The sequence below is a fragment of the Pangasianodon hypophthalmus genome, chromosome 4, assembly GCF_027358585.1.
Source record: "Pangasianodon hypophthalmus isolate fPanHyp1 chromosome 4, fPanHyp1.pri, whole genome shotgun sequence".
NCBI classification, from domain to species: Eukaryota; Metazoa; Chordata; class Actinopteri; order Siluriformes; family Pangasiidae; genus Pangasianodon; species Pangasianodon hypophthalmus.
In genome coordinates, this window is record NC_069713.1 from 25,849,184 (window position 1) to 25,868,283 (window position 19,100).

Sequence of the window (19,100 nt, forward strand, 5' to 3'; positions counted from 1 at the left end):
GCAGAACTACATGGCAAAAAGATGAATTATACTCAAATCGTAGTTCTTAACCCATTCTCCATAATGACTAAATGTACTGCACAGACAAGTTTAACACCATAGGTTTTCATTTAATAATAATAGGTAGAACTAGGATTTTTTTAAGTTCCTAAAACTATCCAGCATGTGCATATGCCACAGTCTGCTCTTCACTGTAACATTTCTCAGTGAACAGAACACAGGACACATATATGATACGTGTCTCGGTGATGCTTTCTATATATATTTCATAATAAGTGCCTTATTATGTGGAGAGGCTGGGAAGTCTCTAAAAGCAGCATCTGTGCGTGCCATCACACTCCTATTTTGGGGAAGGAGAGTGGGATTGATCGTTCCTTATGGGATTATTGATGGGCCTGTTAAGACCCACTTTTGCTTTGGTGCCCAATTCATCAGTCTGATTTGCACAATGAGTACTAATAAAAAAAAAAAGTGTTGCAGAGTAGGCTTGATGGCCTTGTAACGTCTCATTAGCTTCCCTACCATAAACACATCTGGCAGGTGGTGCTGCTTCATGCCAGGATGATGACGTGTCATGTAAACAGGACTTTTAGCCTGAGAACGTTGACTCTGACTCAACATGCAGTAATCTATGTACTCTCATTCAGCTGTGGTTTAAACCAAAGTTCATGCCATACACCACTTCCTAAAAGACAGGTTAAGAGAATTTAATTGCTGGAGAATTACTCTGACAAGCAAACCTACTGCTTATAACTTAATATATCTATCTAAAACCACACTCAGTATGTTCTGCAATTTGTATCTATGCACAAATACAAGCACTAAAAAAAACCACACAATATTTCAGATATTCTAGCAATGTCACATGGCAAGATCAGTTAAAAATACAGCTAGTATTATGTTCAATGGTGGATATTTATGAGAGATGAGTGAGACTGAGTAGATGAAACTGTTCTCTTATACCTTGATGGCTGAGGTGGCAATCTGTAGGTGGTGAAGCCTCCTGAGCGTGCTCTCTCTATCAGTGAAATAAGATGCAGCCAGCTGGTGCAGGATTTCCAGAGACACCGTCGAGCTGTTGCCGTTGACCTCAGACTTCTTGCTGAGCTTCTGTTTGTCCAGGAAGATGGTGAGAGACTCCTCGCCTTCAAAAGAGATCCACACAGAGCCCAGTGTGATATAGAAAAGCTGGAAGAGGCAGGAGGTTTCACATTGTCACAAGACAATGTGAAGTGACAGCATATCCTACTCTGGCTAGAAAACTAGTTTTGGGAGCTGTGAGCTGTCCAATGCACCTCTACGAGATCCGAATGGAGGATAAGCAGCTCAAACTCAGACTGTCAGCACATCAAATATGGAATACAGTGCAGTAGAATTTTCCAATTCAGTTAGCCAACATTTTGGTCTATTTCAGTTCCCATCCCACCTGAGCCAGGTAAAAAGCACTCTGCAGCCCTTGATCACCTGGCTCAGGTGTGCTGGCAGATGCAATTGAAGAAATATGTGAAGTGAGTTTGGATTTTTTTACAGCATAAGTGGAAAACAAGCTTTTTATACTTATACATCCAGGCTTCATTTTTAAACACCCATTTTCCCCAACTGTATATTGGGCATTTTTCCAATTTTCCACAAAATAAAATGAATGCCTTTATTTATGATTTAAACTTTACATTCTTTAAAAGGTATTAAACTGCATAATGAATGGATAAACTGTATTTATTTTAAATGCTTTCCTATCACTGAGACATTTTAACTGTTTATTTACATATTGGGATTTTCAGTGTTTCTGTTAATGAAACAGCTGTGAACAATATCATTTATTCATGTGCTGTAAAAACAAGTATTTTAGTCTAATATTAAAGCTATACGATATACAGTATAATTATAAAATATAACTGCATGTCTATCTATTGCTAAAGTCTTTCTTACAGAATAATGGTACTGTTTTTCTGTGATAATCTTGTATAAAATATGAATGTGAAATTTATGCTTGGTGCTAATTCTTGCATTTTGGATTTATGGCTTTTTTTTTTTTTCAAACACCATTCCTATGGTGTTAATATGCATTTCATTACCGTTGAGAAAAATGTAAAGCCTAGCCCCATTTCCGCTGTTACCACGGGAATATTTTTCATTTTGTATCCATTTTCCTGATTGCCTGCAGAACACTGCTGTTCTATTGCTGTCACCATTCCTGTGCAGCTCTCTGTTCTCAACATTCTCTCTATTTCAGAACACCCCGATTCAGCTCAGGAGATAATTAGTAAGCCCTTTGTGAGATGTGTTTGTGAGGTTGTGTAAGTTGAGAAATACCGAAACTGTATAAGGAAGTGGATTCCCAGGACTGAGTTGAGAACTACTGCTTCAGAAGTTCATAAGAAATAATAATAACTAGTGACATATAGTCACAACTATATTACCCTTTGTTCACTATGTTACCCTTAATTGGTTGAAATAATAAGTTGAAATAATTTACACTTTTTTTAGATTTTGGACCTACGTATACACTTGGAAACTTTCCATAAAAAAATACACTGATTTTTGTTTTTAAAAAATGTTTCAAAATTTTCAAAATTCAATCAATTTTAAATCATTATTAAATCAACACCTGACTCAAACCCAGCCTTTGAGATTTAGAGAGGAAAGTGTGGACATACCTTCAGTTCATTTTTCCTCAAGTAATGCCAGAATGTGGTGCAGCTCATATAATATACAGAAAATTATTCTTTATAGAGATTTTCTAATTGGGAATTATGATTTCACGGACACACAAATTATGCAATTTCACAATAAGTGGTATTATTATATTTGCAATAAATGCCTAATAGCCATACATTTTTCCCAGTTGTTTAGGGAAAATAATTTATATTTAAGATCATTTTAATGTTTTTGGGCAGGATAATCTCAATATTTCAAAATATTTCAAGCTGTACTCAAGTTATTTGGTGAAATATGTTCATGATTTACATCAATAAGAATCAGATACATAGATTGGTGAAAAAATGCAATCGATAACATATCCCACAGACATCAAATGTACCAATAATTTTAAAATGGCTGAGAAGTATACTACTTAAAACCTTAAAACATTATATTTCAGTTTACCAGTTATTAAAAGTATACAGAGAGAGTAGGAGTGTGTATCCACTGGACCATATGCACAGCACACTAGTTTGGATTTAGGAATTAGGAATTATTACATTATAACAGAAGAACATAGATCAAATTCAGTAGACACCACCAGCAGAATACTTTGAGTGTCTTTCTTTCTCTCAGATTGGAACATGAGCACTACTGCAATGTCATTCGTATGCAGTGAGCAGTCCTATCCTCATTTCCACTCCTGCTTGACTGGTTAATTACCAGCATTCACTATAGCTTTGCCACTGCATTAGTCTCCCTTGTCACTGTAGCTTCATTGCACACACCTAGCAATAAGTGGCATCATAATTAGCATCCACATCTTAGAAAGGCAAGGTTCAGTTAATATCACTGCTAGAAACCAGTCTTAGGACCCATCTGTTCAGTTGAGTAATGGAATGTCAGGAAAAAGGAGTGTAGAGTTTCTTCTGATGCTGAGTAAAGTGGTGTCAAACATACCAGGGGGGACACTGGAAAAGGCCAATATAAATGGGGAGTCTCCAAAGGGAATCAGCAATATCTGATTCAAAGAGATGAATTCATATTATATTAATTTCACACTTTGCACCAAACCAGATAGGAAGATGTGCCCTAGCTCTCTGTCAATCTCTCCTAGCTCTCTCTGTCAAAGTCAATATACACTTCATATCTAACTGGATATTTATTTGTAAAGGCATGGCATTACTTCATATGTAACTCATTATAACTATTCCCTCTGAAATCAATCCATTCAATTTTATTGTGTTTTTGGGGAAATCTACTGGCAAACACTTTAAAATAAAGCTCAAGATACTGGTCTATAGAAAAAACTGTTCCTCAAGAGTTCTTTGGATATTTAAGGGTTCCCTCTGAGAAACACTCAGTTGTAGAGTTCTACACGAAACCTTTAAAGCTTCATAATCCTTTTAAGTAAAAAAAAAAACACTTTGTTGCTATAGATTTAACCTGTATTTACCAATCATTTTTCATTCAAGACCATAAATGATGTTTATAGAATACAGATTACGTGTAACACAAACTGTACTTTCTACTGCTTTCTAATGGAGGAGAAAATCATAACAGGGACAGATAGAAACTGCACTAATACCTTTAATATTACTTATTGATTATCAAATTAAATTTCAACAAGAACCTGTCACAGAATGTGGATCCATACATTTATAGAGATTTCTCATATTGACAACTTACCCCCAAGTGTAGCTGATACTAAGAAGTGAGTGCCGTATTTCTTGATCAGGTTTTCATGGATCTGCTGGAGAGTCGGCCTCCTTCCAAGTAGCCTGAGGTTGCGTAGGAATTCAGGAGACAGAGGCAGTGGAGCCTTGAAGAAATCTCTCTTCTCTGTGGCCAAGCTGTTCACTTTCCAGTGACTGAATTCCCTGCATGAGGGGAAAACAAACAGAAAAAAACATACAGGACTCAGCTTAAATTTAGCTGTGTTGAGGATTGGGATTCAATTTGCATTCTGATTTTGGGAAAATGCTGCCAAGTATTAGTGTAGTGTGTATGTGTGCAAATATGTAGAAGCAAAAACGTGAATATCAGCAGAAAACAGGCTAACCTCACATAAATATGCATCAAAAACATGGAGCTGAATATTGACACCTTTGAATTTAAAGTGGGGTGAGCATAATACAGCTCCTAAAAAGCCTTACAGTTTACAAGAATTACTCTGATAGCAGGTTTTACTCTCTGCATCTATACATTGTGCTTTCTCATTTCCACCCATATTTTACTATATCAGTATCTCCAGGTATAGACTTGCTGCTTGTTGAAATTTATTCTAATATAGAAAATTCACAATGCAGCATCTGTAAGCAACATACTGGAATTGCCTTCAGGAAGAACAAATCTGCTGTACACACAGACTGCAAGATCAGCTGCCTTTAAAGTATTAGCTAAAGAAACAGAACAGTGTATTTAGGGCTGTTCTTTCTGATCTCAAAGAGTTAATTAGCAAGCAAGCCTGCTAGCCATGCATAAGCTAATGATGATCGATGGTCTTAATTAAAGGGTTTTAGCACCAACTGATTGCACTTTGAGCTCGGCTGGTAGAGAGAACCTCAGATAAAGTACAGGGCATCTAAAGTACCCTCATAAGAACCTGGGCAAAAGAGAACCTCAACACTTTAAAATGATGCTTAAAATGATGCTTAAAATGTTAATCCAAATATATTAACTACACTTTAATGTACAAATATTTATTGTACATTTTACAGTAAAATACTAACAGCCCAGTAGAATAATGTGAAATTACAATAAATCACTGTACAATGGAATTACAGTGAAATAAGATTTGTTTACTGCATCCATTACTAGAAATATAGTACTATACTTTATACGACTGTAAACCAAAAGGTGTTTATTGGCTACTGCTACTAAAATTTTATAGGATGTTTTATTTTAATTTACAGTATAAATGTATAGTTAAAATGAGGCAAAACTACGATTATTTAAATTTAATTTACATTCATGGTGTCTACTGTAAAATTCTATAAATGGGCTCTTTGGATTTCGATTGCAAGACTTGGACTGGCTTGTTCCACATTACACAGTGCTGACCACAGTGCTGCTGAAATCTCAAATCTGATTAGTCAGAAGATGTTGATTAATTTTCTGTAAGCGCAGCTCTGACAGTCGCCACAGCAAGGCAAATCACAGGTTCTGATACATTATCATATCTGTAGTACCAGCTCCTTTGCTGGAACTTGAATGGAGAATGTGTGGGGAAAAAGTGCTGTTGTTTACCAAAGAAAAACATATAAGAATTGATCTGGCTAAGCTTTCTGTGAGGAGATTTTATATTTAATAATCAATAAAGGAGTCTCAGGTGTCAGAGCTATGTATCATTCAGTAAGTGTTCAGGATAGAGGACTTTGCACTTTCCGGTTTCTCTGTAACATGACAAATTGTCTTATTTACTGTCTTAAATTTAAGACAGAGAAAAAAAAGAGCAGCTGGTGAGGGGAAGACTATTTATACAATGTAAGTGATAACAGGAACTAACTCGTTTCACAGACATTCCACAACAGTAAATGTAAGTATAAATAACTAAAAAAGTATGTGTTGATCTTTAATTAATAAAAAATGTAATCATTGGAAAATTGATGTCATATAACAGGAATAAAACACTTTGAGAAATGCTGTTAAATGCTGTTAAATAACAGCATACCCTGTTGTGTTTTTATTCCTTACCTGTAACCTGAAGCTAAAACAAGAATATTATTAGAACAGGCAAGTGGGAGGACACTCAGTGGCTCTTAGACACACTATTAGCTCAAACAGTCCTCCTTCTGCTTTCCAGTACACCAGCTTCATGAAATCATAGATAATGTGAACAGTTTGTAGGAGAATGATCTGAAACTCTTACTGGGGGATCAAAAAAGATATCTAGCTAACTTAGCTAAATAATTTAGATTTTTTTTTTTTTTTGTAATAAACAGCATATTAAAAAAGAAAGAACCGTAGTTATTTCTAGTTAATTTGCATCAATAAATAAATTAATTAATTAATAAATAGCTGACAGAACACTCTGAAGGTGCATGATGAGTCTCAGTGACTTCTGACTGAAATAAAGCACTAGGATTAGATGTCCTGATGTTTCAGATAAACATTCCAGGATGCACTGCATTTTCAATACATTTACTGTAAATACTCTCAGCACTACATATTTGTCCTCAATGAATATTGTTCCATAATAGAACATTGTAAGGATATAAAACAGTACTGTTAAAATGCATTACAGCATTATTGTAATGTCTAACAGGTCGAAAGTGAATGTGCACTTTTAAATACATCTCCTTTATGCAAGCAAAATGGCATCTCTTTGTCTTGAATATCACACATATATGTAAGTCCAGAATTATTAACTGGAGAAGATTGTAGTCAGTTACATTTAGATTTTCAGTCTAGCACTGCAGTTATTTAGGGTATGATTCAGTGTTGTTGTGCAACTGAAGATGCTCAAGCAGCAATTCAAAAATAACATTAAGCTGAGGGGTTTCACTTCTGATGGGTTTGTGTGCTGCTCACATCCACCTGAGAAATACAGAGAGAATGAGTTTGTAAGACAGAACTGCTGATCTGCAACATTGCACTCCGTCGGATAGAAACTGGGTCTTCAGTCTTGCATGTGTTAAGCTGTCAGTCAAACACGTAGCTATTCTCCCCCTCCTAAAAACACTGAATTCTTGTCAAAACCTACCAATTATTAAAAATCACACAAAACAAGGACCCAGACCATCACAAAGAACATATAATTGGGGTTATTTTTTACTGGCATCTTGAATTCAGCTGTCATCACAACCATGTGCAAGTTCAGGAATAACAAATAATTAGACACTATTTCTTCTCTACAGAGCATTCTCACAGTGTTTGTGCTCAGCAAGAAAATATGAGCCTAGTGACATCCGTGCCTTCTCAAAAATGTTCCCTCTAGGAGAACCTTAAATTCTCCAGCTGCAAAGTTGCAGGATTTTATAAGCATCTCTTTCTTTCTTTTACTGTAATTAGAATGTTTCTTGTAAATGGGATAAACTATTGTGCCGTGTGCCAAAAGCTCAGAGCATTCCTCCCATTGCCTTTGCATCAAGCTGAATAGCCGAGACGCCACGTCTTCACTGGATTTAAACTGAATCTCATTAATTGCTTGCTGGGAGTTTTTGGCGTTGAGTGCCTTAATAAGATTTTCTGCTTTAGTACCTCTGTGGTGTGCAATGAGAAGAACATAATAAAAACACAGATTCTTCAGACATGACGTGAACATGCATCTTCTCACAGCATATTTAAAAAAATACGTTTTTATGGTTCACCAGAAAAAAATTATTTTGATTCCTGCATTGTGGTGACTTTTTGTGTATGAAAGTCAAAATCTAACAGTAAATGATTTTCATATATGTATTAAACAATTATTTCATCAAAAAATCAGTCTTAAAGGCACACAAATGCCATTATGTCAATGGGCATGGCTCTAAATACTATTGTTTTTAAGGGGTGTTGCTCGAAATTCCAACATAGTCAGGGGGCATGGCTCGAAATTCCATCATAGTCAGGGGGCGTGGCTCGAAATTCCATCATAGTCAGGGGGCATGGCGATAAATTCCATCATAGTCAGGGGGCATGGCGATAAATTCCATCATATGGATCATGGCTCTAAACTCCATCATAGTCAGGGGGCATGGCTGTAAATTCCCTTGATTTTTCAGGGGTATGGCTCTAATTGGCATCATAGTCATTTACTTGCATCCTCTAACTCATCAAACCCATCAATTAAAAAAACAGCATGTTATAGTAAACATCACCGTTAATGACCGAGATGCAATTTACTCATACACTCTGTTATCTTATCATGTGAAGCACTACTCTTGCATAACACCCCGGCGTAAATTTACTCCTATACTTAGGGCTACGAACAAGAGAAATGTACAAAAATTAAGATCAACATAAAGATTACTCTTAAATGGGTAAGTATTTAGGAGTGCTTGCAGATGTGACAACACCTCTGAAGATGTGAGCCTCGCTCTTCAGCATATCAAAACTGCAACTGCACGCACAAAGCATAGAAAGACGTTACCCTTTTCAAATCATAGAATTAATATGTAATCACATATCTCCATCAATATCTCCTCCACCTGGGGCAAAATCAATATTGATAAAAACGTGTATAGATTGTAATATAGCCAGTTGTTATACACAGAAATAATAAACTATTTCATTTGTCTGTGGCTTTTGTGTTTTTTTTAAACGTGGCAAACTGTGTCTGACATTTTGATAGCACATGCCATTGTGTCTCACATGAGAGGGTACAAATCATTAATTGCCTCTACCATCTTATTGCAAACCATTTTCTTATCCTGACTAGGGTAAACCCAAATCCACTCATTATGCCGTCATTTTCCCCATTACTTCTTATGTGTTTTGGTCCAGTGGGGTTTCGCTTTTGAACAGAGAACAATCAGATGTCATTTAAACAAGCTAAATATCAAAAACAGCCCTTAGGAAATACAGAGAAGCTGGAACTGGATGTCCTTGTGTTATCGGCAATGGTGTTACCGTTTATTTACCTTATCAAGCATAAGAAAAAGAAAAAGTAGCTATGATACAGTACATCACCATGTATGCTGTATTGGAAGGGGTCAGATTCTACTGCGAACCAATTCAAGTTTATAGAGACATGCCAGCTTACCCAGGTAAAATCAGCTCTTCCTCAGTTTATCTTCAACCAATTTTCACAAAAACTGTTTTGTTACAGATATCATATATTTTTGAATATCTCAGGTGATGTAAACTACATTGGAAATATACATTCACCATCAATTATAATTATTGAGCCTGCACTCTTAGAAAAAAGGAGTAATCTTAAATGCTAAAGAGTTCTATGCTTTTCCCTTTCAGAGAACCCTTAAAGTTTCGTTGTGCGACGCTGTATTTCCTGTGTGTTTAGAAGAGGTTCCAAGTATAACCCTTTTAGGAAGCTACGAACACAGAACTATCCAGAGAAGCCCTTAAAGAACCCCTGAATAACTCATTTTCCTGGAAGCTCTCAGCAAAGCAATTGGTTTGTTTTTTTTTTGGTTCATTACAAAGAAAAACACTAATTAATAATAGTTTAATTGTTAATATTTCAGAGAATTGGACATACTGAGTTTATTCGAAATCATTGTGGACCACTACAAATGGAGATGACTATGGAAGCAGATAAGAGCAAGATTTAAAAACGGTCCTGTGCACCACTCCACCTCACACAGTGTAGCTCTATATTTAGCACAGTTTCACTGACAAGGTGCTGGTGCGTAATCTAGAACTGATCAATGCTTTACCACTTCAAAGCAGATAGCTCTCAGATGGAAATGTCAAGAAACACTGGTTATATACTGCTTTAGAATAATATGTGGCTAGTAATAATTAATTAAATAATTAATTTTTTTAGAGTAATATTAACTAGCACAGACAGCACTAATGCCTGGTGCTACTGCTTTCACTGCCTGGCTACCTAGCCAGGCCCATGACATATTTTACATTAAAAAAAAGGAAATATATATTTATAAAAAAAGAAATGCATTATAAAACCATAAAAAGTGAAAAATGCCAACAGCATATGTTGAGCAGTATTTTGAACACAGACAGTCTCACCCTGTTCAGTCTAATTTTTAAATAAGCCTTTGTAGTCCATATGCTGTTATCTGTTACCTCTCATCATTAATTAATTAAAAAAAATAATTTAAATAATATTGCGTCTGAATGAAAGTCTGAAAAAGCAACAACTGGAAACCGGAAACTACATTTGTTACAACCTTCATCATATTTTTTCTGTCTGTTCCATGTGCTGTATGTCTGCATAGGAGGTGTGTCTTGTCTTTCAGGTTTATCCCATTGCAGTGTGCCTTGGTTTGTCATTGGATCTCTATTTGATGACTCGTCATACTCCAATCCTATACAGACCATTGCCTTTGTATCGTGTAGCCTGTGTTGTGCTGTATTTCACAAATCACTTCATATTATTGTCTGTGTATGACCCTCTGCCTGTTCTTCACTTCATTTGTGCTTTGCCCGTTTGGATTTAGATTGCTTTAATTCTCTTTGATATAGCCTGTATATAACAGACAGACACTTGTGAATAGACACATGGTAAACAGCGGTGAAGTATTCCTAGTGGTAAAGTATTTCTGTTTAAATACGTAGTTTTCTGTTGCATATTAGTTAGATAGGATGTTAGGGAAGAAAGTGATTTTTTTTTAAACAGGTTATACAGTATAATCTATTTGGTGTGAAGTCAGTTTTGGTTTAGTTTATGTTCATTACTTAAGAGAAACAATACACATAGCAAATGTAAATCGTGTCTCGACACCCCTTTAGTTTCAGAGGTGATTAAAGTCCCTAAATTCTTTACACAAGTAAAGGTGCAATATACATCTGTGTAAGTAGTCTGCTACTGTCATGGTCCGGGCTAGGCTCCTCTGTTTTCCCCATTCCCTTGTGTTTTCCTGTTTTTTTCCCCTTTCTCGTGTTTCCTGTGTTTTTCTCTCCCTCTCTTCCTGTTATGTGTGTGTCTCTGGGCCTGGCGTGCCTCTTCCTAATTAATCAGCGAATGCACCTGCTCCTCACCATTTCATCAGCATGCAGCCCTTAAAAACCCCGGCTCTCCAGTCACTCCTCGCCAGATCGTTCTGGCTACCAGTGCGGTATCAGTGATAAGGCCCTTTTCACGTTTTTGCTCAGCTCTTTGCTGCCTCATGTCTTTACCTAATGTAACCCTGTTTTTTTCCCTGTGCTCCAGGTCCAAGTCTCTGCCCGCCCACCCGCCATCCTGCCTTCCTCACACGTCCCAACCCTCACTTTCCTTTAATAAAACCTGTTTAACCCTCTGTCCTCACATCTGTGTTCTGCTTCCGGGTCCTAAACTCTCAGCTACTCAATAGGTACAGTTTCAAATTCTTCACTTAAGTTACAATAGAAGAGTATAAGCTCTTAAATATACTTAAAGTCTGAAAGGACAAGAAAGATACACAAGAGGAAGAAGACATCTGCCTCAAATCACACTCTGATTTTACTGACGGATGGTAAATCTGGCCCTTTCACCATGGAACCAGTGAACATGAGAAAAATTAGCTAAGGCTAAATAATAGCAGTTTATTCTACTCTCTCATGTGTTAGCTAGCATGCTAATAACATTATGTTTGTAACATTTATGGTACAAACTACCGAAAAGCTAATAGTTAGCTGTCATTATTTCACAATGCTAATGCTAATCATTGTCTATAACAATGGCTTTGTGTTGTCAATCTGAAAAATGTACTTTTAATGATAAAATGCGTTTAAAGGTAGAAGTAAAACTTTCACTACAATGGTTATTTTGTAGCCAGTCACATTAAATTAGCTTTTAGATTCAGAAAGCTTGCTAATTTCCCTCCCCAACAATGATTAAAGCTGTAAGTAAAGCAGAACACCAATACTAGCATGCTAATTAAACCTACAACTCAATTTTTTAACTAGCACAGACAGCACCGATGCCCACTGCGTGCTAAATATGAGAAAGTGAGAAAAAAAAAAAGTTAATATATTTTTAAAAAATGGATTGTTAAAAAAAACATGAAAAGTGAACAACGGCAACAGCATATGTTGAGCAGACTGCTGCTGGAGTATTTTGAACACAGACTGTCTCACCCTGTTCAGTCTACTTTATAAATAAGCCTTTGTAGTCCATATGCTTTCTGATCTGTCACCTCTCATCTGTGTACTGGATCCATGCATCAGAAGCCAATTTAATCTTTTTCCCTGCCTTCTGTTTAATACAAGATTTCAGAGTTAGTGTGAGTTGTTTTTGAAAGCACCGCTGAGAAACGAAGTCTCGTCCCCCTCTCGAGCCACTGCACTGTATTTAAAAGAAAAAGAAAAAAACAAGAGTTCACTAAGTATTCAATGCTAAATAAATAAGGAATGACAAAATCCTGCTTTCAGCAAAAATCCAAAACAATGCAAAATAAAAAATAGGCAACTCAGCAAAACTCACATACAAAGGAACACATCAATAGTGAATGTGAAATCTGATTTTAGATACTAGAAGCTTGAATAGTGTTATCTCAATCAGTCTTAGAGGAGAGACTGAAGTGGCAAATTGCATCAAGTCACCAGTTTTTACAAAGGCACAACACACACGCACGCACACACACACATACAAACCTACTTAAAATAAATCCTATTTTAATTCATGCATCTCCAAGGTTGGCTGATGTTTCCATAATCTAAAACTCTGGCCTCTCATGTTTTACAGAAAAAAGCTGCAGTCATCATGATTCACATTATCAAAGGTCTCCCAGTTCCTGTGCTACGTCTCACGAATTCCATAGGACCAATTTGTATTTTCTTTCCCTTCCTGTCCATTACAGCTTAAGATATGGCATGGTGTTATTTTCTTGCTGATGCACACTACCCCTGGAAACCAGCTGTTACTAGGTTACAATGCCCATGGGGACTAAATCTTGCTCCTTTAGGCCCTCGTTGGTTGTCACTGAAAGTGCGGCAGCCCACAGGTAACGGCTCGTAAGGGACTTCATCCATCTTCCAAAACTTCCCCTAAGGGACTCTGTGGCGCCATGGCCCTTACTGATGTGTCTAATAACCATCCTGTCTTACTTTTTCCCCATAAAAAGGCTTATTAAATAAAAAAATAAAAAAATAGTAAAAAGGAAGAACACGTAACAACAAACATAAAAAAGTGCCAACACTGTCTCTCTCCCTATTCAGTATTTTTGGTGCCATCACGGAGTCCAGGAGGTTTACTGCACAAATACAAAAAACACTGAAATTTTGGCCTATACAAGAATGACACCATCAATTAAAATTAACATTTAATTAACATTTTTTGCACACAGTCAACATTTAAATAAACATAAATAAAATAGTCAACAGGCCTATGATAACAACAAAGAGCTGAGAACAAGAAAACTTTCTATTAATGAAAAATATTACTTTATGACCCTGCTGCTAATAATATTTTATTTGTCTTTGTTTTAACTAGACTGAAATGTATTTTATGACGCACTCAAACGTTACCTTGTAACACATATTCTCAAATGTACAAGTTTTCTGCTTCTTTGCAGCTGGACCAGGATCATATGTCTCTGTGACCTCTGTGACCTCAACACGTCCCTCACTGTCTCCTTAGGCCAATCAGAATCAATTGCTTTTAGCAAGAAACTTTTAAGAGTCGACTGTTTTGCCAATGTCTGTTTAACTGCAGGATTGTACAGTGAATATTTGCTGATAGGTCTCTGTATCAGCTGCCTTGAGATCCACAGGGAAGAGGACATTTGAACTTTGGAATTGAGTAAAGCAGTATCTGACTGGGTAAGAGGAACATTTAATTACTGACTTGAATATAGTGTATATGACTGTGTGTCAGGAACTGTTAATTCTGTAATTAAATAAAGTATGTGGATTTTCTGTTCATGTCAGGAGAAAGTTCTGCCTATAAGACCAACCAGAGAGTCTGTCCTTTAAACAAATGCCTGTTAGCATTATTTAGCTAAGATGTGTACTTTGCTTTTATCTGATTTTCTCAGATAAAATGGATATTAAAGAGAACTGACAACCATTTAGCAAACTATATGAATTCCATTTTAATCCCTGTCTTGTTTTTTTGAACTCTGTAGCTATGATTTACTAGAAAGCAGCAATTCCACAGCAGTGGCTATATGAATTAGAGGCTAGAAGTACATAGAAATATATCGTCTATATTCATTTAAAGAGACATGCATTAATAAAAGGAGGTGTAGAAAAAAAATACTTTACCAACATAACTTATCTTACCTTAGAAATTATATGCACTTTATTTACTTTGAAATTTCTATGTCCTTTATGTGAATATTTGATTATTTTTCCTGGACACTGTGTCTGGCAGGATTTGCATTTGCAGGTCACACAGAGTTTTTACAAGTCAAATATCGTTATTTACCAGCTAACGGAAACCCTGCACTGCATGTGTCTCTATTCCAATCTGACTGCAGCTAAATAACAAGAACTGACTTCTCCTGTGCTGGCATTTATTTAGCCTGTTTTCAAGACAAAATTAAATATTAATTAGCCTAAAACATGCTGTCAGAGAGCAGACCACTGTGCAAAAGCAGCTGTTCCTCAGTTCATGCCAGCAGGAGGTCAATAGGCAAAAGTTCTGTTTTCATTGTTTCCAGTCACAGTGTGTCTAAATTGAGTTAACCTCTGTCAGATGTTTTAGCCCAATTTGCCTGCCATTACAGCTTACTGAACTATATAATGCTTCCTGTTTACCTTGTTTTCCATGACTTTGTCATGAGTTTGAGTTTTTTCATGAATGCTGTTTAGAGCCTTCTTCTCTTAGCTTAAAAAATAGTATAATTTATTACATTTGTAATGTGCATTTAGCATTTATATCAGAGTATACAAAAAAAACTAAAACTAAATACTGTCTGTGTAGTAGTTCTATACATGCTTTGGACAAAATTGGGACAAAAAGTATATTTGTAAGTGAACTTATTTCTTCTTAACTTATTATTATATTTTAATTCACTCTGAATAATATTGTGAGTTATTAGTACACTAGTTATTAGTATACTAGTTAGTACACTTAATGACTACTTTACTAGAAAGTGAGAATGACAATGACATCTTGACTTGAATGTATGGCTCAATCTAAAATCTAGCTCATTCTTCTTCACAAAAAAGGCTTCCAATCTAGCAGTGATTTCTCCAGAACATATTCGTTTCATTGTTTTTGATTGAAAAGTAAGACTGTCCTTGCTGTGGCATTGTCAGAATTCGTGATCTAGGCTCGAGCTAGCATTTCATCACTCAATAACATAAAGCAAATCATTTCATCATTGTTTTTTTTACTGTCATGCCAGGTAATTAAATGGGGCATTTAAATGGTAGCCCCAAATGCTGTACAGTGATATTTGACTGACATGGCAGATGGCCAACCACAGACCTTTTCCCATAACCCTCTGGTAATCCCTTCTGTTTGTCTTGTTTACTCACCACTAAGTGCTTCACACACAACTCTGTGAAAACGTTTTGCATCCAGTGACATATCTTGCTCCAAAAATCGCATTGTGTTGTTTGCTGTCCTGCTGGAAACCAGCTCACAGTATAAATTCTTTATGTATAAAGAGTAGCGAGCCAATCAGATCATAACCTTCAAGATCCTGAAGCTTGTAGCTGGAAAAGTTATACGATGCTCTGTATCACATGGGTGAAGAATCTGAAGCTTAGCACACTCAGAAATACATTTCATAACCATATTATTGTACCATACTGTATACTAATACATATAAATGTAAACTGAAAACATACTTAACAGCTGTAGTTGCACTTTTCACCAAGTATATGCAGACAAGTTAGTATATCAATAATGCTATATGCTTAGATTGTATGTGTCCCAGTGAACTTTTATGACTTTGGATAAAAGTATCTGTTTAATACATTTGTACTTAAATTCAGATCATTAAGCGTTCTTATAGGTGTAGCGTTGTAGTGTTTTTTTATTGTGTTGAGATACACAATAAAAAATGCAGACTCATAGGAGGCATCCTGTTCTCTCTCTCTCTCTCTCTCTCTCTCTCCACTTGTGCTTTTAGAAAGAGATCTGTTATCAAATTTAAAGGCCAGGGCATCTGAAACAGCAAGTTGTGGGGTAAAAACCTCCATGTTTGGCCCAGTCAGTTGAGTGATGTTGATGTACCTCCACTGAACCACATAGCACATGCACGCACAAATTCACACTGCCTTTGCAAGAACAAATGCACACTTTGGTCCTTAGGACAACTTGCAAGACAACCTTTCAAACAGCTACGAAAAGACCTTGTTTTGCTCTCTGCAAACGCATCATGCATCAGCAGGGGTATTCTCTGCAGTTTTCTGCAGGCAAATGCTGAGGCGCTGATCAGAGTCAACCACACACAGGTATGGGGCAGAAGAAACAGCCTAAAAAAGCCAAAATCCACCCACGGAACTGCTGTCAGCCACAGTGAAGGAGAAAAAAACATTCACTGTTCTCTCATCATGACTTAACATGGTACAGCGTGCCAATCGATGCATCAGCCTTAAAAACAAATATTAAATATAAATATCATCTGTCCAAAATAATCAGAAAGGAATGCAAAAACAGTGCAGCCTCTAAGAATAAAAAAAAATATTTAAAACTCTCCTATAATAATAATATTGACTGACTATTAGTGAAAACATTAGCAAAAAAAAAGATAAAATATACACACATATGGTATATATACAGTTCCACTAGGAAGTTTTCATATATTTCAGATATTCATCTTAGTCCTAAATTAAACAAATGATCCAAAAACATTATAGTTTTCAGTTATTTAATTAGTCGTTTGTTTGTTTGTTTGTTTATGCATGCTTTAATGACCGTGTGCACTCGAGCCTGCATGGACTCCACAAGTAGTGCCAATCTTTAGATCAAATCCATCAGAGTGCCGTCTGAACACAGCTTCAGGAGCAGAGATTAGGCCTGAGGAAACTCTGACCTCTGTACAAAGCAGTTAACATGGTCAATATCACAAATCTGCTTACTTTTTAACAGGGACTTAGAAATAGCACAGAATCTTGAATATTAAATATTCAAGATATTGAACTTTTGGTTTCTTTGGTTTAAATATTTCAAAATTCTAAACATTCTGTTTATCTCCAATTTTAAATTTTGGACCCCACTGTACTTTCCACATTCTACTGTCCACATGCCATGAACTTGTGTATAACCCTCACCACCTGTTGTCGATATAACAGACATTTAACAGCGTGTTGTTATTTAACAAAAAAAAAAAAAAAATTAAAAATCATATAACTGTTGATATGGTTAAGTTTCCTCTAAGGAGACATTTATGTAATAGTTAATGAAGGAGTCTCCAGTATCAGGACTGTGTATCATTCAGTACATTTTTTGCCACGGGGTCTTCGTGGCAGAGAATTTTGTGCTTTCTAGTTTCTCTGTCACATTTTTTGTCTTATTAATTTCAAGAAAGACAAAAAAAGAGAGGGAACTGATATGATGTCAGTTATTAGGAACTTGTATCGTGGAAATTCCATAACATTAAATAGTACAATAAATTAAAATTTTGAATCTTTGGCATGATCAAGGAATAAAACTTCATGACATTAAAACAAATGTTAATTTGTTTTATTGGAAAATAAGTAACTTCACGATGGTAACAGTAACTCCACAACCCCTTGGGCTGCGTCACTCTGTCATTGATAATTTTCCTATAACAGTATTCCCCATCCTGTTTTATTCCTTACTTAATTAGTACCTTTTGAGGGTAATTCATATGTGGAGAATGCTGTCAGCAGAAATGGAGTGCATTTGTTTTTTTGTTTTTGTTTTTTTTTCCTGTCGTATAATTACACTGAAGGACAACAGAATAGGCAAAGTTAATATAAAATGAAACTGAACCAGAGCATTGTGGTAAGTGGAAAAATATGGGTAACACTTTCTTGGTAAGGTGCCCATATACCTCATTCATAATTCATCTTACATGGTATTTAGAGATGTGTTGTATTACACTATGATTATTAATTGTGCAAGGTTCAGTGTTAATTAAAGTCAAATAACTGTGTATTGCATATTTACTGTCCATGTAGTAAAGTCACATGCAAGTCAACATTTATAGGTGATCAATTTTACATTTAAATATATTTTTAAATATTTTTAAATATTTATATTTAAATTCCTTTAAAACATACTTCAATTCATTCATTTACTCACACCATCAATACCATTAACACAGTATATGCTAATATTCCATGAACTACCAAAGGTGAAAACTGTGTCAGAAGTGTCCATGTCCAGTGTTCATGTCGCTGACAGGAAAATATCTTGTCAAGAAAACAGCTTGTCACTGTCACTTTAAAGATATTCCAAAAACCTGAAAAACTATACATACGCTATAATGTAATATTACATGTAACATTACTTTTAATAACTGACACATACACATCTTACAAACATTTGCCAGTAAGCAAAATAATATGTTTTTATATTAATCTTCCATTGGTTTGCAGTGATCTACACTTTATTTTGGAGTTTCTATTCACACAGTTTTTGTTACTTTAAAACATTTGTATTGTAACCATCATGTATGTGATCCTGTAACAGTATCATAAACATATACCTGAAACAATATGTACTCAATATACTCAATATCCAATATATAAATCCGTGAATATGAGACTAATTATGGCATGAATTCCCTCTCTCAGCAGACGTGTGATTCTTTTTACTCCGTGTGCTTTTGTTTCTGTTTTGTCATGTTTCTTTATTTGGGTTCTAGTCTGCTCCTGTCCTATCATTGGTCTATTATCTAATGTGTGCACCTGTTTGGAGTTTATACCTTCATTATTTTGTCTATTTATGTCTCATTGTGTCTTAATCTCATTGCAAAGTCTTATTGTGCACCTGCGTTATTAGGTCTAAG

General features: G+C 35.8%; 1 protein-coding gene across 1 annotated transcript in view; it reads right to left on the reverse strand.

Moving 5' to 3' along the window:
* Positions 1-19,100, reverse strand: part of brinp2 (bone morphogenetic protein/retinoic acid inducible neural-specific 2) — a 116,783-nt gene that overhangs the window by 49,089 nt on the left and 48,594 nt on the right. Inside the window, exons 3-4 of the mRNA XM_026937242.3 lie at positions 4,330-4,520; positions 964-1,145 (exon numbers count right to left, since the gene is read on the reverse strand). Of these exons, the coding sequence (XP_026793043.2) occupies positions 964-1,145; positions 4,330-4,520 (373 nt within the window). The remainder of the gene's footprint in view (positions 1-963; positions 1,146-4,329; positions 4,521-19,100) is intronic.